This window comes from Catharus ustulatus, chromosome 3 (genome assembly GCF_009819885.2).
Source record: "Catharus ustulatus isolate bCatUst1 chromosome 3, bCatUst1.pri.v2, whole genome shotgun sequence".
Lineage (NCBI taxonomy): Eukaryota > Metazoa > Chordata > Aves > Passeriformes > Turdidae > Catharus > Catharus ustulatus.
The window spans coordinates 22,357,656-22,382,122 of record NC_046223.1 but is presented as its reverse complement, the minus strand read 5'-3'; the positions used below and the strand labels follow the sequence as shown (position 1 = coordinate 22,382,122).

The 24,467-nt window shown below is 36.5% G+C and overlaps 1 protein-coding gene across 1 annotated transcript in view; it reads right to left on the bottom strand.

The window, feature by feature from the left end:
- USH2A (usherin) overlaps window positions 1-24,467 on the bottom strand; it is a 374,098-nt gene that overhangs the window by 191,931 nt on the left and 157,700 nt on the right. Inside the window, exons 31-32 of the mRNA XM_033055679.2 lie at window positions 20,812-20,925; window positions 17,405-17,566 (exon numbers count right to left, since the gene is read on the bottom strand). Coding sequence (XP_032911570.1) covers window positions 17,405-17,566; window positions 20,812-20,925 — 276 coding nt within the window. The remainder of the gene's footprint in view (window positions 1-17,404; window positions 17,567-20,811; window positions 20,926-24,467) is intronic.

Genomic DNA, 24,467 nt, shown 5'->3' with positions numbered 1-24,467 from the left:
CTAGATACTGACTGCATCCTTCTCTCAAAGTGGAAAGTATATGGTAGGGCTTCACCAAAAAAAAGTGAATATAACCCAAGGGAAGGGAAAAGAAAAGGTTGATTTCTCCTTTTCCATTTGTTTATGGTGGATCATTCTTTTCCTTGTCAGTGCGAGTATTTTTCTCCCCTTTAAGGAAAATTCCTCATCTGGAACTACTATTTTTTAAAAGGTAGCTTGTACTGAAACACTGATTTGATGCAGACTATAGCTGATGAGACTACTGGTAGGCATACATTTGTGGAAATACGTTGTGTAATTTGAAGAGGGAAGAATTTTTTCAAGGACTAAGAGAATGGAAGATGGGAAAATGTTTTATTTCCCTTGCTGAAAAAAAAAAAAATTGACTATGTTATCTAGTGCGTTCCAGTACCAAGAATGGAAAAAGTAAAAAGAAAAGACAGGGAAACATGTAAAGTTTTACAAAAAATATAGCAAGGAATAGAAACACAGCACATATGAGTGCAGAGATCATTTGAGATCAGATGGTAAACATACTGAAAGGGGAGGGAAGGATAGGAGAGTTTAAAAAATAGTTCAAATATAAAATATGTTTAAAAAGCAACATGTCAACAGAATAAAAGAAAATCATTATTCCTCATCTTGATTTATTTAACACCTAAGTATTTTGACTACTAAATAGAAATTTTCAATGGAATCTCAAAGATTCAGGTGGGATAAAGGCTGAAAAGAAAATTTACGTTTTTGTGAGCTGGAGAAGAAAACAAAGAAATTCAAGGCTTAGCAATGTCATTCAAGCAGGAGCTTTGCCTCATTAAAATCTCTCCACAAACTTCAACGTTTGGAAGAGCCAGCAAATACAGGGTAAGGTAAGCAGTATTTCTAAGAGGTTAGAGCAGAAACTGACAAACTGAACAATAAAAATTATATTCCATCATAATCAATACAATTATTCATTACAACCTAATTTGGGAGATATTTTCCTATTTCAAGTTCAAAGTGTGTCATTACAGATCACTGGATTCAAACAGCTATGGATGCAAACATGAATTTGAAAGAGGGAGGAGGTTCTTAAAACTACAAAGCCACTGTTTGTCAAGGTCCTCTAGCAACAATGCCTTGCTTTCCATTTGCTTGATTGCATGATTTGCATAAGATCAAATGTAGGCAATTGTGGACATGAAAAACAGATCTCTCTCAAACACATTAGAAACAGATCCACAAGCATTATGTGGAAATGTGTTATGAGAAAATGCACCCCAGTGCATGGAAAATTCAGTGACTAATGTCAAACAAAGTATAATTTACAATACAGGGTGTGAATTATATGTTATTTTACAATTGATTTCATGCTGTTGCTGGATGAATTTCATTGATCTCAATTTACAAGATGAACCCAGTAAGGACACATTTACTAATTTTAAACCCACAGCAAAACCTGAATTTTTTTTTTTTTTTAAATTTTCTTCATCAGGTTATATTTCAATCTGTTCCACAATTCAGATTCCCTGAGTTAATTTAAAGATAAAATGTTTGTTATTTCAATATTCCAATAACTATTCACTGAAAACACTTATTTCTTACCAATATAAAGGTAAGCCTAGAATTTCAGAAGTTCACTGATGGAAAAACCCTAAATTCAGGATTTGGCTTGTTCTTATTTCTAGATTCAGAAGAAGAAAAAGCATGAAAGGACAAACAAAAAGATCCTTTTTTGAGGGCAGGATTCCCTCAAGTCATTGTATTAAAGTAGAAGGTAGACAGAAAAATAATTCTGCATTTTTTGTGCCAAAAGCAGAGTAAAGGAAAGAACACTAAAATAAAACCCCGCATATCTGTTTGAAACCCATTACTTACTTTCCCTGAAGAAAAAGGTGGAGCAAAGGGAGAAGAAGGATCAACCTGCCTTTTCATCTCTTTGATCTCAGAGGCAACACAAACAAACTAAATGATTTCCTAACTCAGACATCAGCAAGAGAACTGTGAACTGTAGTGACTATTATTGAAATGGATATTTGCGTACCACTACATTTATCAGATATGTGGGGTGTTTGGAACTTCCCCACACTAACCAGCTATAGTGGTTGGTATCCCTGCAGTTTCTAATAACCACCTGCATAACTCCTGAGAGCACAATCAATGCATGAGACAGAAAGAATAAAGAATGACCCTGTTTGCATGGTCAATAAGAACACTCACTTGCTTTGATCAAATTTAATGGGTAGTCATTGAAAGATAATATGCAACAGTACAGTGCCACTTTTAGCATGGAATTTGATAGATGTTACTAAAAAAAGTACAAAAACATAATTAGTACCATCAAAAAACAAAAACAAACAAAACCCCAGCCAAAATTAGATATTTAACAAAACATGAGCTTTCCCATTTAATTATCAGAATTCATCCCAATTCAAAAATAGCACACTGGTAATAACTGCAATATTTTAATTTATCTGTAACACTCATATTTCATATTTACATTTACTGCAAGACAGTCACACACCCTTCTTTTTCCCCTTTTCCCCGCTACTTCCACTCTCCCTGTTTTCAGACAGCTACTCTAAGGAAATGGCAATGTCTTGTCTTGGTGAGCACTCACATGGCTTGGGCAAGGAACCCCACATAGTTTCTCAGAAAGTAATCGAGACAATAGTTATCCCATTGCCATATTCAAAGGAAAATGATTCAGCAACATAGTAGCAAGGGATTGTTAGCAGCACAACAACAAAAACCTGCTGAGAGAGCTTGAAAATGAAAAACTTCCAAAGAATTCCAATCACTACATAGTTTATGTAGGTACACTATACAAACACTTCAGCTCATTACTCACCTCCTTACTCTGCTCTCTCATCTTCTTTCTGTTATATTAACTCATAGCAACTTAATATTTAATTAGAAGATAAACTCCTTGGGACCATAAATCTGCACCACCAATACAACCATGTCCCCTTCTGATTTCTGTACACCACCAAAAATTCCCAAACATTTACTTCACATGGTGTGTCAAGATCACATTTTCAGACTTCCTCCATTAGACATTGTTCTCCACATTTCAACATTTCCTGAAAGCATGCAACAACAATTTCCCACATGGTTCTTACTCTCCAGTTAGGACACACTAGTTTGAAATCCCAAATGTGCTCAGCTGAAAAAAAACTCAAATCATGTAGAGTGCCCCACACCACATGGTTTAGAAAAAGCAGAAGGGACACATTAGAGAAGAACATTTAAACTTCTCTTCAGACTTTAGCACTTCTGCCTAAATTGCTTGGGTGACTAAAGACATGTCATGTCACTGACCACAGAAAAATCACAGTGCTCCTTGGAACCCTCCTTCCCATAACATCCCTGACATGTTTTCCTCTGACCCATCAGCATTAGTCACCATCAGAAAAATATGAAGGCATTTTGGAAGGTTTTTCAAAAGCTTCTCTTGCTGCCAAAATGACTCCGAGCCAATCAGTCAGTGCAAACATTCTGCATCAAATGAACCTACTGAATTTCCAAGTTACTTCTTTGCTGACTAGAATTAAAGCCATTCACTGTCTCCCTAGTTTAATTCAATTATAAAAGCTGGACAAATAAAGTGAGTCTGAAGGTCAGAGGGGAAGGAAGCAAAAAGAAGATGAAGCACATTAATTTTTGCCAGGCACATGAAGAGAAGGAATTGTGGTCAATAACACTACATTATTTTTATGTCCTCCTTTTACATTTCTTTACACATCATATGGAATGAAGATTTTAAGATTTAAATGAAAATTTCCATTCATGAATGCTTCCAATCCATTCACTATATTTCTTATTCCAGCTTAAATAGAGATGAGTTTTTAGTATACATCATAAGAACCATAATGTCTCAGTCAATGTTTAGCCCAAAAAGTGAAAAAGGAAAAAAGCATGGTTTGACCATTTTACCTCTGTATTACTTCAGCTTTATATTCACAACTGGAAAATATATTTGCAGTAGGCAAATACATTGCAAATCTGAATCTCAGAAACCTGCGTCTATAAAAATGGAATTACTCTGGATTCACATTAGTATGACCAAGAACCCTTTGGCTCACCAGCAGAAGTACATCCTGTATTCCCAAGTAATTCCAATCTTGCTGCAGTGGGAGAAACAAAATTCAGCCCTACCTAACATTTGGTGCTGAGGTAATTATAAGAAGAGAAGTGCCAGGCTGCCACTTTTACAGCCCAAGGAAGAACACATACGAGCGTGCTGCTGTGGCAGGTAAGATGTGGTTATATATGAATATATGGTAAGCAACAGCAACTATTACTATCTATTTTATATAAATCAATCAGTCCCATCTGGAGCAGCATATATCACATAGTGCAGAAATAAAGTCTGTCTGGAAAACAGCAGTGAGAGAGCAGAGACTTACAAACACTTTCTTAGAAAGAGAGGCTACAGTAAAAAAAAAAAAAAAAAAAAAAATTCTGATAAGGAAACAAAGAAGACACACCAGACCAGAGAGGGGTATAAGATAGTAAGTGCTACATAGAAAAGCAATTAGGATGCTCTGCTCCCATGAATTCCCTTTCAATAATACAGGGGGAGGGGAGAGGAAGGGAGGGGAAAAGTACATGCAATAAATTCAGAAAGTGGAATTTTCAGAGACACTCACCCCACCCAAAATCATGGCACATCTACTACTGCTGACAAGATGATTCAGGGTTATCTTTGTAAATCAAACTTGAGGGAGAAACATTAAGTATCAATACAATTTTTTGAAAAATTATTTATGTAAGTATCACTGTAATTTGCAAATCTGTACAACATTACTGCAAGATTTCTCTCTTTGTATCTGAGACAATGTAGAACTTTTTAACACTGTATTTAATTTTATATAAGTTTTTCTGCCAAACAAAGAAAAAGGAGGATGGGATCAAAGAAATAAATTTCCAAAATAAATATTTTGACAAAACTTAGACAATTTTACTTGTATATTTTCTTACTAGAATTTAATATGCACACTAAATTACAAAATACCCTTTTAATCCCAAAACAATTGTCCTAATCAACAAAAGCAAATTCATTAAACAAGCAGAAGCTTGAGACAGCACACTAAACTCTAGAAATTGGAACTGAAACAATAAAACCACAACAAAGGCTCTTTGAACTACCATCAACTACAGGTTGATTAAATTAATGATTTATAGGTTGTGAGTTTTATTTAGCAATATCTGCATTTTACACCCATGATGAGTAACATTTTCACCATTTTGTATAGACTCAGGAATGTGAGATGATTAGAGAACAATTCTCACCATCCAGGCAAGCCATCATGTGATTTAAGAGTTTCTGTAGAAGAGATACTATCACGTTCCTAGGACCAGAACAGCTCTGTATTCCTGAATTATAGTCAGAGGACAAAGGAGTTTGCCAAAACATTACTGTAGTGCTGGAACAAGGATAGTGGGAGGACTCAGCCTCTGAGCACTGCTCCTAAACAAGACAATTTATAGCAAGTTAAATCTGTTGCAAGACTACAAAAGCTGAGCTAGTTTTCTGCTGACCACAAAATAAGCAGCACAGTAAAATATACTGTATTTCTATCTGCTCTTCTCTCTCCTTAGTAGAACAACCAGTCTGAACTGCAGAGTCATAATTATGGTCAACATGTGGTTAGGCAAAATTATTTTGATTATTTGCTTTGTTTCATATCATATTTACTTTCAAAATACCCATACCAAAACAAAGGGAAAAAATGAAAAGCTGAAAGTTTTTTTCAACTTGACATGTTGCACTACCCAGTTATGGCATGTAGTGTCAGTAATGCCATCAGATAACATAACTGCCACAATCTGATGTGATGCATTAAACTGGGATTACCAGAATAAATCATGTTTGTGGGTGCACCCATCACAGGTGGTGCAGTCAGCTGCTCTGTATTATGGCATATCTATAGGATGTGCAGATTAGGATGTAATGTCCAGAAGCTTGTTCTCATTTGTGAAGTGCTTTGCAACCATAAGTCAATAGTAAGGAGCCACAAAACAGTTATAATGGCATAAACCATCATCAGGGAAAAATACAAATCGATCAGTGCCAGCAATATAAAAGGAAGAGCTTGCATCTGTCCTCAGTCTCATAAATTCAGTGGTTGTTGCAGGCTTTTCTTCTATCCCACATGTACTTTATTAACAATAGTAACTACCATAAATAATAATAATGCAGAGTAGTTTATTTCAAGATGAATGCTCTTATTATCTGTTGATCCTATACCTTATTTCTTACATCATGTCTGTGTTCCTCCTGTAAATGGGAGGAGAGAGCTAGCTAAATTTATTGTTTGAAGTTTATGCCTTTCAATTGGCAACAGAGTGTTATGCCCAGAAAGTTGTCTATGTAGGCTCCTTGAAATATCTGCATACCTTAACCAGCATGTTAAGCCTCTACAAAGGAGGCACAGAATTTACATTCTACTGCGTGCTATAAATAAGTAATAAGAACAGATTAGAATTATGCATTTACGCCTACTAGTGAGAGTGAGATGCATAATTTACAAGTGGCAAACCCTTAAGAGGCTTCCGTATTTCACCCCACCCCTCTCCCTGCTCCAGTCTTGTCTGAGTAGAGCACAGTACATTGTTCACTATTTCAATTTTTTTTCAAGATAGGTTGTTTAGGTTTTATAATCACTACTTCTTTCTTGCAAGAGGGCAACGGACACTCTGTCAGTAGTCACTGCTGGGTATATGCCCACATTATATTACATTATTGGTATCATCTTTATGAGTTTCCCAGTGAAACCCAGGGACACAACTCAGAGAACACAAGGACTTGCAACTGAAACTTCCCTAGCACTGTCTGTTAGAGCAGGACCAAAGCAGGCCCACCAAGTTGATTAGTGGGATGGAGAACCTCATCTATGAGGAAAGGCTAAGAGAATTGAGATTGTTCAGCCTGAAAAGACAAGGCCTTGGAGTGATCTAATTGCAGCCATGTCCTGAAGGGAGCCTGCAAGAAAGGCAGAGAGCAGGTAGTGACAAGGGGGGATGGATTCAAGCTGGAGGAGAGTCTGTTTAGATTAGCTTTCCAGGAGGAAGTTTACTCTGAGGATGGTGAGGCACTGGAACAGGTTGCCCATGGAAGCTGTGGCTGCTCCTTCCCTGGGAGAGTTCAAGGGCAGGTTGGATGGGGCTCTCAGCATCCTGATGTAGTGGAAGGTGTCCCTGTTCATGGCAGGGGGTTGGAACAAGATGATGTTAAAGTCCCTTCCCACTCAAGCCATTCTGTGATTCACAGTTAACATGACATACTGCTCCTCTAGTTGGACCTCCTGGAGGAACAGACTAATCTCTATGGCAATTCACATCCTCAGCTTCTCTGCTGAAGCCTGAAAGTACCTGTAATGACCACAATTTTTATGAAAACACATGAAGGCCACAGATTTTGCCAAAACTGTTGCTTTACCCCGCAGCAGTTCTACCTCCAAAAGCTGTTATCTGGTGATAAGGTGTAGAAACAAGGATCCATTTCAGTTTAGCTGCTTTATTTTTTTTTTGTTTCTCTGGCTGCACCATTACAATTTTGATTCATGTATCTCCCAAAGAAGCATCACTAAGGACAGGTTCTTTGGTGAAGAAGTTTACTTGTAATTTCTCTCAGCTATTTTGAACTTGTTCTATTTATCTACCTGGATTTTTCTTTGTCCTGCATGCAAATAATTTAAATTATTTTCTAGCTCTATTTACCATTTGTTTATTTTGCCTTGATCTCTGCCACACAACTTCGTTTCATATTTAAGTCATACCTTTAACCTCTTTTTTATGGTAACATTTCTTATTTATAAATCTTTTTATCTATTCAGTGTATCCCACTTTAGTTAACAAGCTTTCTCTGCTCTTTTTCTCTGCCTGTAAACATAGGAGAAAGACTTAAATTGCACATGTATTTTAATTCCCAGTACAATTTAACAGCTTAAAAATTGTTATGTGACATTGCAACAATGATATTAAATCCCAAGAGCCATACCTCAAAACATTCAAAACACATTAGCTGAAATGTTTAATCTAACTTATCCTGGAGCTGATGAAAAGTCTAGCATGCCAGTTCATGAGAATATTTAAAAATTCTTGCCAATTGGATTCAGTTTTTGTTCCTTGATCAGAACAAGAATTACTAGCACTATTGAAATTAAGTGATCATAAATAGCTCCAAAGTTGAAGTTAATAGAAAATTCAGGTTTCAAAGGAAGCTATTGACATACTGCATCAACATGGGTAACTTTCCATTATCGATAATTTCCTTAATTTTTAGCATTTTTCCTAGAATAGACTGAAAATGTCACTTATGCATCCTTTCTGTGAACTCCCTCTATCTAGCCAATGAACCTGGATAGGTGAGATGTGAGGATCCAGAATCTCCTAATAATCCAGATTCTCTGGTCACCTCTGAACAACATTTGGAGCCATAAACATACCCAGACATACAAAAAATAGAAATCAAGATATGCAGACTACAAACATGATTTAAATGTACCTCGGTAATCATGGAACCTGGCATGTCCAAAGCAGCCAACACAGAAATAACAATGTTTGTCACCCACCTTTCTATCCATCTTAAGACCATGAGTCAAAGTCTTACTTAAAGCACACTAATCTGATTTTCTTCTTATGTGTTTTGCTTTATGTTCATTTGAATATTTTTCCAACTCACTAATTTCCTGGTAACCCATCACATTAATGTGTCACTCTATTTATACAACAAAAACCATGGAAATGAAAGAAAGAAAGAAAGAGAGGAAAATCCTCAGCAGCTTTCAGAATCCAAGTACAATCCATGTAAAATGCTTCAATGAGAAATAAATAATTATAAAAATATATATTCCATGGAAGATGAGTGAAAAGTGTGATGGAGTTCAGTTCTGACTAAAAAAGGCTATTAAGCTTTATGTAAACAATTTAAGCAATCAGTGTAGAAGCCTAAGTTAGATTTCTGGCAGTGATAACAGGAAAGGAAATATCCTAGAATGCCTCCCATGGTTTTTGGGACAAGATCCATTCCTTTCATATGTTTCCACATAACTTAAAAGGATAGAGAAACAGATTTTAAAAATACATGAATACTCCTATCGTAAAAAACCACCCTACATTTTTGAAATCAAGCTTACACCCAACTATTTTATGGCCTGATAACACACAGTCTTGTATTGTTCACACCCAAGACAAGACTTGGGCGAGATGGAAAATAGACAGAAAAGTCACCAATTACATTAATTGGTGAAGTATTTTAGAAATGGAAGTTCTAAGGAAGTTTCTCAGACTTATTGAAATTGTAAGTCTGAAACACATGCAAAAATCAAAGATTTCCCTTTCCATAAATTTGCCTCCTTACAGCTTTCTGGTTTTTTTCAATAAATAAAGTGTTGAAAATATTTCAGTAACGGTAAATACCTCAACACCCTCATGGTCATGGGTATAGTAAAAGCAAGGGAAAGGGGAAACCCAGTTGGGAATCACCCAGAAGTTCTGCTGTGGTGTTACCTGCCTGTACATTAGCATAATTTATCAATATTCCACTACAGTTAATATACCAGGTATAGAGAGAAGGGTCTGTGTCTAGCACTAGCCAAAGAATAACACATGTACTGCTCTGTCAGATTATCACAGCTGATAAACCAACACACTTTGTAATGCAGCAGCATGAAATAAAATATCTATTTCAAATTAAATATTCATCAACTGTTTAGCAGTTCAGGACACCAAATGTTCATAAGAAGAGAACTATAAGTATCTTTTCCAGGGCATAAGGAAAAGCTCAGAGAGAAGTTTTATTATGCATCCGGCAACATCAAGAAGGCTGCCCCACTCTATCCAATCCTATTAAGTTATTGCTAAGTGAGATGTGTCCTTATAAATGGATACCTAGAGATTCAAGCACAAGCAGCAGGTTTGGACTTAGTCCATCTGTGCAAGAGGTGTCATATCTTTATTTACCTGAGTCCAGCATTATTTGAAATTAACCATAAATCACTTACCAAGCATCTCAGAATGATCCTGGTAAAATGAAAAAAAAAATCTTTTAGAAAAGGAGAGATGTTTTTCTTGATCTATAAATATATTATTTGTAGTTTCAACATAAACCTTGCACAGTTTCTGATGTTTTCTAAAGCACTTAATTAAACTGTGACTGGATGAAAACTTGCTTTAAACAAGAAGCTTATGTGTCCGTTTTGTCAGAAAAATTAAAACCTGAACAGAAGCCACCATTTTGTCTTACCAGCTTCAGGCAAACCACAATTACCAGCCATACTGCTGAAAATAAGATCCCACACAAAGTACTTCAGGCTATGACCAAAACACAGCCAAGAAAGCATATCCCAATTCTTGCAAATCTTACAGAGTTCTTGTCATGTTTAGTAATGTTTAGTAACAAACAGTGGTCACCATGAGACAACAATTCATCTGTGACAAACTATGACACTTGATGTGAAGCTCTCACTGATGAAAGACAAAATACAGAGAAATAGATCAGCCCTTCAGAAAAATGCAAGAGTAAAGCAGACAAGATTTGGCCAGTTTACCCAAGAGAGGTTCACACAGCACTACAACAACCTGATCTGAGAAAGCAGTAAAACAATTAATATTTTACAAATTGAACTCAATGAACTCTTGATTTAAATGTGCCTTTCTCGGTAGACATTGTCTTCTGAAGAAATCCCAGTATCTTTATATCTGCTTACCAACCTAGATATTGAAGGAGAAAATACAGAAAAAACTGTTACATATGTCTAATTCTGAAAAATGTTTGAAGTAATATCACAGGACAAAATAATCTGTAAGTTTTACATTTTTTAGGGGCTTTATTTCTTATCACAGAATTTAGACAAGCCATTAAATCAATGCTTTTCTTTTCTTTGTTTAGAAAACAGAGCCCATAGCCAAAATAATTCTTATGTGCCAGAAGGGAAAGGACAGAAAAAATACTCTCCCTGTTCTACAGCTATTAGCTCTGGAGGAGCTATTTTGCTCCAGTTCACTTTGGTACATACAGAAGACTGGAAGGTACCAATCACTCTTATTTTATAATTTGTGTTGCATTTTAATTTTTAGAAAGTGGTACTCAAGTAACCTGAGAGCTCAGCAATTCCAGCAGGGTTAGCGTGAGTTCTCTCCTGGCTTGCTGTGTTACCCAAATCTGATCAAAGGACAAGGACTCCAGAAGCTTGTCCAGCTGTGGTTTTATAATGACACCATTAGGTTTTGCTCTATAATCAAGGTCCCTAAAAGTCTGTGTAGCTTCAGGCTTAATATCTGCGACAAGGTTAACTGAAATCTGCAGCAAGGATAACTACTTTAGCAGATTGTATCAGCAGGAAATATTTAAACACTATTTAAAAGGATTTTAAATAAGCAGATTTTATTTAACACTGCACTAATGCACTGCAATAGAAAATGATACAACAGAGCTGCTACAAATAAACATAATGCTTTTACCCTTCCCCTGCCCCCCTCCCGTCTAAATTCCCCAGATGTGTATTATTAAGTCCAATGAGTGCACCAGATCTCTCTGTCTGAATTTGAAATACTGGAGCGCCAGGCTCAGACAGCCCATTTGCCCTTTGGTTTGGTGCCTGCTGAATCTGCATTCTGGGTCTGTGGAATTAATTACCATAGCACCGGTCACCAGCAATGTCAGTGTTGCCACTTCAGGTGTATCAAATATGCCTTCTTTCAGGCTTAGAACTTTTAGAGGAAGGCAGCTCCTCCTGTAAGGCTGGTGTACCCTGCCCTCTAGTGCCAGGTGCACCTCTAGATGTTCACATAAATGCATGCCAGGGCCAGAATAAAGCCTGGAGAAGCAGGCATTTTTCATAAGCCATCCTGTATGACTTACCAGCTGGACATGTTGTTAAACCAAATCTAAGGAGTCAGCCTAGCACTGTTGCACAGTAGTGCAAGACTCTAAAATAAGGGTGAGACACTGGGCCATGTCTCACTGAGTCATGTGTAAGATGTTTAAGATAACCAATTCTAACTGCAAAGAAGTGAAGACTAAGTCTTATTGCTCACCATGGTGTTAAAGAAGTCTCTGTTACACCAAAAAAAAAGAGGAATTGTGACATTCAAGGTTATAATATTTATAAATCTAGCACAAATATTGCATTTGATAGCAAATAACTCTTTCCAAAACCTGCAGTGAAAAAACAGACTGAGCACATTTGGTATTTTAAGTATTTCACTGCCACCTGGAAGATGGGTAATAAACTCATACCAGAGAACTACAGAATTTTTCTATTTTTTTTGTACTTTAGGGCAAAAGCTGCCTGTTTATCTTTGAGTGGAACCTAAAACAAAGGAAGGCAAATCCTTAGGGTTAAAAACTGCTGCTCTTAAACATGGCTATAGCTGAAAACTGTAAAAAGTAACCATAAGAACAACATCTTAAACATAAGATAATAAGGGTTTTCTTCTCAGTGGTTCATCTTCATGCACTGATACGTCTTACTGCAATTATTTTCTACATACAACTCTGTGGATCCTCTTGCTCAAATTGTTTCACTTGGCAGTCAGTGCAATACTGATATTATGATGGATTCTGCTTTTATTATCAGGAACTCTCATTTAAACAAGCAGCAGTATTCATGGGGTATAAAGGACCAAAACCTTTGCCATTTTTCTCTGAAATGTAGTCATTGCACATGGCTGTGCATGATGTGTATTGTAATCACTACTGGTTTAGAGCAACTAAAAAAATGCAGGTACTAATTTGGGATTCTCCCATTCTTTAAAGTTCAGATATGTTAAGCCCTGATTAAACAGATGTCAAACATCTGTCTCTTCCTCGCAATAAAACAAGGCTCTCATTCTAACCTGGTTTTGTGGGATCAGCCTTTCCACACTCAGGTCAAATAACAATTTGAATAAGCTAAAGCTTAGTTCATGCTCTTGGAAAAAAAATTGTGAAGACAGCTCTTTCCTACCTTTTCCAAGGCTCTCCTTAATATTTTGCCCACAAACCTGGTACAAAGTACTCTGTCACGTTTTTTTATAAATTCTTGGACATGCAATTTAGGATAACTCTGTACTCATTTAACTCAGTTGAGGGTCTGCCCTTGTAACATAGGTGACACGATCTCTTTCCTGAAAAACTGGAAATGCTTCTTTCAGGTTGGCAGAGAAAAATAAGTTTCATACAGCTCAGTCTTAATAAGAATATCTTCCTTTTAAAGATTCATGATGAGAACCATTAGATTCTGCTAGGAAAATTATATGAACTCAATTTGTTAACATTGTCAAGTACCTAGTGCTGCAGAAAACGCAGCCATACATCCTCAATGCCAAGCTCAGAGCAAAGATAGATTCATACTTTTTTGTCTTGTTTTGTTTTCTGAAGTATCTATAAAGTAATTTCCCTTTACAGACATGTTAGACAATGAACACTATTTCTCAGTCCATCAAATGCTCAGCTTTTAGGAATACAGGAATATTTTGTTTAATCTTTTTTTTTTCCTAAAGTTTCTTCACAGCAGTAAGATTCCCTATGAAAAAACCACAGGCATGTGGATCACATCTGATCATCTCTGCTTATGCTGTAACATTCTGCATTTCTTAGACCACCTTTCTGCTGGTGGTATTGGCACCACCAGCTCAGGCCACTGCAGTCTAGTACTTTTCAGGATAAAACCCACCCTGTTGCCCCTCTCATCTAAGGCAGGCAAAAAACTTCAGAGACTAATTTAAACAAAAGAGAAGACATGAAGGGATACCTTACATAAATTTAAAAATATCTTTAAAATAATTACATTAAGAATTCTCCATGTTTTAAAGTAGCAACTTTAGTTTTGTCTGTGAGTGTTTAGATGAGAAGAATATTTTCCCATTTCCAGGGAAAACTAGCTCAAATTTTCCTAAAATCAAAAGCCTTTTTAAGATCAATATGTTAAGAGCTCTGAAGACGACTGTACAAGCTTCTCCAACTCCTCACAGCTGCTAGTCATCCCCAGAACAGTAAAGTCTGGGGAGCAGAGCCCTATTGCAACTGCTCTCCTGAGCTGCAGATGATGGCCTTGGTTACAAGAGCTTCTGCACTCACACACAGAGCAACCGAAAGCATAAATACAGGGGCATGGATTCACACAGCTCAACTTCAACCTGGGATCTGGGACTATTTCCTCCAGGCTCATCCCTTGGAGAGATTAGGCTTTCACTGGAATATAGGATGTGAAATACAACCCAGATTGCATGAGGAAGCAGAACATACACGACAGAAAGCAAATGCATAAAGGTGGGAGGCAGAAAAATCACAGGCAGACAGTTAATACAGGTGTTGCGGTAGAGAGACTGGCTTCATTTCAGTGTTTTATTACTCACAACACAGAAACCAAATTGGTCAATATGGAGGAAATATTTAAAGGCACTAATGGATGATGGATGCCTAATGGGTCTCCTTTTTCAATGTGGTAAAGTGTACATTTGCCATATGTGCTTTTAAAGGGTTTCCTTTTTAATTACAGTTCAACCCCTAGAGGAAACAAACACTTGAACTTCCATGAAAATCAATGAGTATTTCAAGCCCTCAACAACTGTCAAGATCAGAAATTAAGCCAAGAATATATTTGCCATTATGGTGTTGAGAAAATATATCCCTCCTCAAGTTATGGATTGATAAGCCTACACTGATTGCAATTTTCATGGTTTGAAATGAAAGTTAGCAAAGTACTAATTTTTAAACAGAATTTGTGTCTTCTTAAAAAGAAAGGTTTATAAAACCATCACATTTCAACACACTTCAAAAACACAGAAAGAATCTGTGACTTTCTGGTGTAGACTACTGGCTAGGAACTAAGTAATAGAATTGTTAAATTAGGAAAATAATTTTGGTGAGTAAATAGGAAGCAGATGTCAGAAACAATGTACTTTGTCTCTCTGTTTAGGGTCAATAGTATATTATGTTAAGGCAATAAGTCATCAACATCACTAGCATCAATGCTGAAAACAAAAGGATAATTATATGGAATAAACCAAGACGTGTATAACGTAATACTCCAAAACCAAAAGCTCCAACTTTTCACCATAAAACTGTAGCCCTTGGGGAAATAAATAAAAAGTTCATGTTATCTCTCTTTTAAGTCTAGGCTACAAAGTGGAAAATCTTGGGCTCCAAAAGAAAGTAAAACCAGGTCAAATTAAAGATATATGCAGATCTAAGCAAGATCTTCAATAAACCCGATTCACAAGGCCTGGGATTTCTAGTGACCCAAATCCCAGCCTGCTGGCTCACATTGCCGCTTCTCCCTCAGGCAGACGAAAAAACTGGCAGCTACATTAAGTGGATCCAAAGTAAACAGACTGATCTCCACACTAGGTAGAAAAGAGTGGGTCTTGTGGTGTACAGCTTATGGCAACATGATCTGATCCACCAGCCTTCTCTTCTGAATAAATTAGGATTTTCTGTTGTCTTTAGATCCATGTCTGCCTAAAAGTTAACTGAAATCAAAGTCATGAAATTCTCCATAGGACCAAAAATATAAAAATTTCAAGTAAAATATGAATAAATAATTTCTGTATAAAAGCAACAAGAGCTTCTCTAGGAAATTTGTGAACCAGATGAGATTTTGACTGACTACTTCAGCTGAATGTATTCTGGTGTATCACTCAAAATTTAAGGGTAGAAGCCTTATGCTTTTCTATATTGTCAAAGAAGAATTGCAAAAGTTACTTGACCATAATTTCTATCAATAGGCATTAATTATGTTTATAATAATTATATAATTCAGACTGCAAACAGACATGAATGCAAACCAAGCAACCAATATTATGGTGAACATTTCCAAATGTTTTGCATCACTTGTCCATTTATAATTGGCAGGTTGCAGATGAACACTTTGGTAAAATGAGACCTACAATGAAATTTCAGTAATGATTTTAGCAACATTGAAAGTACAACTATTTGCACTTCAAAAATTTTAAGAACAGTGCTATGATATGGCAATGAGAGATTAATGGAAATCTTGAAAAAAAAAAAAGATAAATGGCACTGCAAGAATACCAGAAAACTGGGGAGATGGGGGAGAAATTAATTGAACCTACACTTTTGATAAATATTTATTTTTTGCAGAAGAAAAATGCACACTAGTTTGAGCTGTCATTATGCTAACCTATATCCTATTTTTCATATTATTAGTAATACATAATGTGGTAGTTTATATTCAAAAATAAAACCAGAATGTATATACCTCATGTATTTATCCAGAAATACACTAAGGTTACTATGGTTACGAAAAATCCATTACCTTTGAATACAGAATGAAAAAGTTTGACTTAAAGTGTGCACTATTTATTATAGCGATCATCAACAGCCTTCAGGAGGTTCTCTAACTGGATTCATTTTTCAGTGTCAAAACTGACCCACCACACCAGTACCTTATGGCCTGTGCAAGGCAAAGAAATTTGAACTATATGAATTTTTAAATATGTTTTATACTGACTCAAGATGCAGAAACGGCTTTGAATTTTAAGGCCTTACATTAAAAAGAAAGTAGGGTCTTGGTACCCTTTTCCCCCCGAGTTGTACAATATGAAATGCTTTATTTTCACTTGTACTTACCAAGATACACAAATTCTGATGGGTCCACAATAGTGCTTATGCTGTGGCATGACACTTCTAGCTCCATGTTGTCTTATGTTTTCTTTTTGGCTTTTTTGGTTGTTTGGGAGGTTTCTGTTTGGGTTTTTTGGGGGTTTTTTGCTGCTGTTGTTGGGGTTTTTTCTGTTTGTTTTTTTTTTTTTTTTGCCTTTTATTATTATTTTTGTTGTTGTTGTTTGCATAACATCTGAACAAGTGATTTGAATAATTCATTAAATTACACCAATTACATTAAAACAGAAAGTCAGATTACTGTGCTTCACTGTACTGCCAAGTGACGGGCACTTAACTTCAGTGTAATAGTTTAAGAGTACTGATATAATTTGGCTATTGGCACATGGCACAACTATTATAAGAAGAAAACAGACTGTTTATACTTTTAATAAATGAATTAAACAGAGGCTATTCAGGTAAGCAGTATGGTATCTCTTTAATTGCAAATATTTAAGGAAGGCAGTAAGAAAAACTATTAAACCTGTACACAATTTCTTCAACAGTTTGCAGTTTACTCGTTTTGAGAGCTGTATGGCATGAGATCAAAATGTTATAAAACCATTAAAAAGATGACTCAGATCCTGTGAAAGAGGCACAAGGTTTAGCTACAGCATCCATAGTGGTGTTAATTTCTATGAGACCCAACAAAGAGTATGATGCTTTAAAATATAAAAGCTATCAGGTTTAAGTGCATCCAGCCAATTTTAGAATTATTTTTCTTTCCTCTGAAATAAGAAGGGATCAATCATACATTTGTGCATTGCAACCATGAGACACCCATCTGACATGCTGCCTTAGCAAAGAACTCACCTTTTACAGCATACTTAGTTCCATTTCCAGAGTAAATTGGTGTCCCATTCATATATAAAGTATATTGTGTAATAATACCATTTGGTGTTTTGGGTGGACTCCAACTCATCAGCAGGAGCTTGGGGAAGGATATTGCTGTGGGTGATTGCACATCTTCAGGAGCTGGTGAAAAAAATGTATCAAGTTATACTATATTGTCTTTCCACAAATTAATCTCACGATTATAAGCTGCACTGAGTATAAGCCGCACTTCCGGGTGCCAGCAACTTTTCATTCTTTGTCCATAATAAGCCCCACCTGATTATAAGATGCACGTTACAATACAGAGTGTGATAAAAGGTATCTGTTCTATCTCCATCTGTTGAGGGTGGGGGCAGTGATCCTTATCTCAACAGCAGATATTCTGCTAATGGGCCATCCATTGAAACCAGGCAGGGCATTGTTCTTTATCTTTTCACAACCCATCCTTCCTCCAGCCAGTCATTTTCTGCTAATGGCCATTGAGTCCCACTGTGGGACTGATAAAATTACTGCATCCCATTGGAAGTTGCTCCAGACAGGGGAAAGAGCCCAACATTTCTTACCAAGATAAAAACAGAGGTTTTGGGACACTAAGGCAGCCCCTTTCTCCACTGGACTCCAGAGGAAAACTGGATTTCTCCACGTCACCACGTCCCACCTCCGGAGGGAAACTGCACCCTCTACAGGAGCACTGTTCCAACTGAATCACATCTGTCACTGCAGGAGGATGCAGCCAACATTTAATGGGACTGCTACCAACACCCTGCCTGACGGGGTGTCAGGTTGTACTCTGACTTTGTCAGGGTTTGGAGTTTGTTTCTTTTAGTACTGTATTTCTATTTTAATTTCCCTAGAAAAGAACTGTTATTCCTAATTCCCATATTTTTGCCTGAAAGCCCCTTGATTTCAAAATTATAATAATTTGGAGGGAGGGGGTTTACATTCTCCATTTCAAAGAGAAGTTCCTGCCTTTCTCAGTAGACACCTGTCCTCCAAACTAAAACAGCAACTTTTCGTTCTTTGTCCATATATAAGCTGCACCTGATTATAAGCCGCACTTTGGGTTCGGACCAAAATTTTAGTCAAAATGGTGCGGCTTATAATCGTGAAATAACTGTATTTCAATGAGAAGCTACTACCAGAATGCTTTTTGGTAAAGCTGAAATTTCAGAAAAGATTTTATACCTGCAACATACCAGCAGTTTGAGAAGTCTCCTATATTATTTGAGGATTTCTAGCCAAACAGAAACTTTTATGAAAGACAGCAATATACTCTTTGCTTTTAGGAGAATAATTATGCTTCTATGATTTTATCTTTCCAGCTTGGTAATATGATCAAGGTGGGAGGTACAGGATTTTAGTGAAATCCAAACTATTTTCTCTTCTTTCATGGTTTTTATTCCTAACTACAAAGTGATCATTCTAATCACCAATGCAGGTGATGTGTTCTTAGGCATTACCCCTTATTTCAATTTTTCATAATTCAATACACTTAGTAATGTTTGTTTAATGTAGATTTTATGTATATAATATACTGGAAGTTGGCAATGGATAATAATTTAAGAGTCGAGTCCTTTCACTGTTCTAACAAGTAATACATTAGAAGCACGAGGAATCCCAGGAATCACAAGGGGAGCAGAGCTGAGGCCTTAGTCTGGGAGAAATATCTTGTAATTTACAAGCTCTGTGCTAGCAATTTAAAACAATAACTAGCACTGCCTGGCAATGTGAAAACAATATAAAGTAATGAATGTTTCAATAGGGAAACAGGGATAGCTGGAGGGTGTGATATGGTGTCTGTCTTCTGTATCACCAATTTATTGTTACTAAGAGGAATGCAACAAGAGCGTCCAAAAATAGAAATTCCACACATTGACTTTTTGTTCAATTCTTCTGAGGGATGAAACACATGTTCCCAGGGCTTTATTCAATCTCTGGGGGAAAAAAAAAACAAACTACTCTTGCCTAAACCATTCCATTATAACAGGTAAGGATTTCTGCTTTATTCACTAAGCTGAAAATATAAGACATAAACAATTTATTTTTAATTACTACGTCACAGCAGAAAGAAATACACAAATATTGAAAAAAATGTGTTTCATGTTTATATCACAGGGTCCATTAACTATTTGGCTGTCAGAGGCTGCACCCTTTCATGGACAATGCCACCAGACAATCTCAGCCAGTTTATCTTGAACATCCAAGAGGCAATAACTGGATTTTGATTTGATTGGTGCTGCTGGCAATTACTAACATGGTCACACCAAAACTGTTCTAGCAATGTTACACTAAAATCTTCAGCACTGTCCTCATCAAGACAACACCTTGCACAACAACCTGCATTGGCAGCAGTTAAACACTTCAGCATCCTTTTAATTATTATGGCTATAATTCACATGACTTCATGCCAAAATTTTATTTTCTTTATTGGTGCTGTATTACAACCTAGTTTATATGAGAAGATAAAACAAAGAACTGTGGGAGGGAGGGAATTTTGAAAACTACTTTGCATCATGGAAGATTAACTACTGTCCAATAAATACATGTCAATGTCTTCATTATTCTACTGGTATAGATTTGGAGTAACTGATTATTTTAACTGGATTAATATGGCTTTAGGATGACAGAACCAGGAGATGTGAACTTTATGTTTAATTGAGAATGAAGTTAGATATGTCACTGATATTTTTGGAGCACTTTTTCTAGCAATTGACATGCATTACATATCAGCCTAGACTTTAAAGTCAGAACTGAATGCATTTTTTCTTTCTTTGTGCCCTAGTTCTTAATGTAAGCATAGGAAGCATTAATTTACACTCACAACCTTTAAGTTTGAGCACAACAACATATAAAAGTGCTTAGGGAAAAAAGGGGAAAATCCGAACAGCAATTAATAAATAACTCAATTGGCATTTGGCAGTTTCATCACATTGGAATAATTGTTGCCTATTGCTGGCGTTTAGCGGTTAAAAGAAACCATGGAAATCAACCGTTTGATTCTCAATTTCATACTGTGCCATACAATCAATTCTTTTTAGTCAGACTGTCTCTAGATTTACTTCTGAGCCATAGTAAAATGAGGAAGCTTTCATTAATCTTTCAGATGCTTCATATTAATGACAAGGCTCTTGCATGAACAATGTAACAGCAATTAAAAAGCCCATTAATCTGCATTACAGCTATTAAAGATGCATGTCATTAAAGGGTATGGAGTTTGATTCATTTTCGCACCCCCCAAAAAATGGAGCAATTATGGTCTGGCAATGCACTTTGTCATCAAATTAGGTTGGGGTTTTCCAGCAAATGGCTTTGCAGCGTTTAGCTCTTCTCCTGTTTTATTATTCATGACTGAAATGTGGAAGTCAAGACCTTTGAAATTACTTTACCTTCTTGTGGAGTGGAGATGTTCAATGCATGCAAGCTCTCAGTACAGCCAGCCAAAGTGCAAGCAGTTAGGGTTACAGCATAGTTTGTGAAGGGATGCAAGCCCCTCAATACTCCTGCAACACAAGAAAGCCAAGTGTTATGCATGTACAGTGTACAGACTGAGTGCACGCAGAGGGAAAATAAACTTTTCTGTTGCAGGCTCCTACTGTTACAGGTGGAAAAGAAAAATTATTTAAGGTTTCGTTCCTGTTATCCATGACTTAAATTTTACAAAATAATTTAAGAACAAATTATATTTTATTCCATTTTTAGTACTTAAGATGCACCTGTGTTTCTTAAGTTATGCTCATTGATAGAGATACTACTTCAAAACAGAGGTGTATATTTTAATGTGACAGTGAAGGAATTTTTTCCTTAATCCCTGTCTCAAAGTTTTTTCATTTATTTATTTTGTTTTTCTGAGGAATTTTCACTGTCTCCTGGAACAAATTTTTTTAAATGAGTCCTCTCCAACGATGTCCCTATTGATCTATAAACTGAAATCTCCTTTTTTACGGAACATCCCACTTATCTTCCATTCAATAGCAGCATATAGACCATACATCTGCTGCACTAACAACAGTAACATAATTCAGGTGACACAGTACCCAAGAAAAAAAGATCTGGGGTCTTATTCTATTTCAGGTCCTTCTTATGTTAGTGAAGAGAAGTTACTAAATTCTCACATATCAATCAGCTCCTTGTTACAACAAATAATTATCACTGCTTACCACTTCAGAAAGTTTCGCAACATTTTGAACTATCATATACAGAAGGATTACAAGGAGAAAAATTTAGTTTAGAGTTATTTTAAGAAACACTGTCAGTTCCCACTTCAGAGGAAGTCCAACAACAAAGTAATATAAAATCTAAATACAGAATAAAAAGAAGGCAAATTCTTGCCAAGTTTTATTTCAAACCATGTTCTCACCTCAACTGTCACAGCTCTAGCAAAATCGATGTGATGTTTCACTAAGAAAACATAATTTATAGCAAACTATGTTATTTCAAAGCTGTCCAACACTGGGATTTTGCAAATCAGCTTAAAAAAACAACAGCATGTCAAAGAACAGCAATTTCTGGTCAATTGTCCCACAGTACAAGAAGTCTGAAAATCCCCCCAGCATTACATGTACACAAACAGGTAGACAAAATTAGTCCTTACTATTGCTCTTCATTGGGTTACTACACTAACAGAATGCAACATAACTGCATTTCATTCAAAAAAATCTTTTTTCTCCACGTAAGTCCTTTATAATCACAAAAAGGGCATGGAGAATTTGATATTGGAAATTAATAGCTACAACACAAATATATTCTTTTCTGAGTAGAACCATCAGTATGTACATGTTTATATTGCCTTTATTAATAGGTGTGTTCACATAGAAAATATGAGATTAGCTTTTACTGAATTAGTAACATTTATGCTTTTTTCTTGCAATCAATCATCAACTTCAAAGGTTGGCATAGCAATGATCTTTCTATTTGAATTCTCTGGAGTGCACTTCTACTCATACAAATTGAGAGATATTCAGAAGTAATCACTTTTACTTCAGAATAGTCATAAAATAAAACCAGTTGACCAGCATCTGCTTGCTCTGGTTATAGTTTTGATTCTGCAAATCCCCAGTTAACAGTGGAGCTGTACTGACATCCAATCTAAGTGTGATAGGAGAGAAAAAGAATGCTGTGTCGGTGACCATCAAAGAAATGTCCCTGTAATCTTTCTGTGATGGAAGGAGAATATTTTTAAGAACCATCAAAAAGACAGAAAATAGCAAATAATATTTTCATAGAATGGTCTGGGTTGAAAGGGACCACAAAGATCATCTTGTTCCAACCCCTTGCCATGGGCAGGGACAGTTCCCACTAGACCAGGTTGCTCAGAGCCCCCCATTCAGCCTGACCTCAAGGACTTACAGGGATGGGCATCTACAACTCCTCTGGACAACCTGTTCTAGTGCCTTACCATGCCCAAGTAAAAAAATTTGTTCCCAATATCTAATTTAAACCTAAACTCTTTCAGATTAAAGCCATTACCCCTTGTACTTTCACTACATTTCCTTGCAAGAAGTTCCTCTTGAGCTTTCTTGTATGGTCCCCTTTTAGGTATTACTATGCCTATAAAGTACTGGAAGCTACACTAAATTCTGCATCACAGAAATCCCATTTAGTCTAAACACTATAATTTTTACACAAAGCAATATTTCCACTTATTTCCAGATCATAGAGGGTTAAACCCAGGAAACTATAAAAGGTGTTTTGGGAATTACCTCCACAAATAAACACAAGCAGGAACCAAATCCTCTAACTGTGACACTTGCAAGTTCCTGGCCAAGACGAGCATTGCATTGTATATACACCATCCCTCTATCCACTCTGTGGTGCTTTAGGAAGCAATTTAGTTTGATTTGTACATTTAGCACTTGTAGCATTTGTTTCTCATGAAGCATTGAATTAATGCTCCTTGCATTTCCTCGTGGAAGACATCCCGTAGGTCTACAGGCACCAAGAGCTGCAGAATATCAGATACATCCAAAAAGATGCCAGGACGTGTAGAAGGTTTGGATTGGGGTGTTTGGTTTACTTTTGACAAAGAAGGAAAGTTTTATACAAAGCACCTGTAGCACAACAGACTTCCCATTGCATAGGTAGGTTTGTGAAAGGCCGAGAGAATTTACATGAAAAGAAAAAAAGAAGAAAACAAACCCTTTTGCTACAGGAGGTTTTTGTTAAAAAATCATTCAGCAAAGGCAGCAACTTAAACAATATTTTTTTCATTTCCTAATTAATGTTTTTCCTTCACGTGTACTCTTGCACTATTTTTTTTTCAACAAAGAAACAGATGTTCATAGGTAGGCAATAGAAAGTGCACAGATTTTATTTACATACTTCAGCAAACTACTTTTTTCTCAGCTGCCATCCTATCTGTTTGGCCAGCATCCACTGTAATCTGTTCTCCTTCATTATGTTAATCTGTGGGCGGAAAGATTTCTGTCATCTTCAAATCGCTTGTACAGCAATGGTAAACACCTTGGCCTGTCTGTAATTGGACAGGTGTCTGCATTGGTGTCACCCGGCTTTTAATTCAATTAAAGAACTGGCTGCTCTGCTCTCATTACCCACTCATTTCCTCTGCACTTTCAGTCAGTCAGTGAAATTTACACTCAGCACCTGACTATGCTGAAATACAAAGTCAGCAGTCCCACAGCAACGATCATCACTGATATACGTGAATTAATTTAAAGAACAGCAAAATAATTTTTGCAGTAAAAAATAGCCTATGATCCAATGAAGTTGGCTGACAGCTTTAAAAAAAACTTTTCATAACTCCTCACTTATCACACTCTCAGACTGGCATCTCTTGTCTATACCCAATAATTGCTGATCTGATGAGAGTCAATCAGGTTTTCCAAGATGGGGTGCTAACAAAGCAAAATTTGGACACACTTCCATGTATTCTATTAATGCTAACAGGAAAGAGGTGCATAAATCGTCACTTTGATCAGGAGATAGGATTAGAGACATCATCAATATTTAAGAAGAGGGTCAGCCTTACACATTTGGAGTATGGGTCCCATGCATTCAGTCTGCCACTACAGAGCAGCTGAATCCA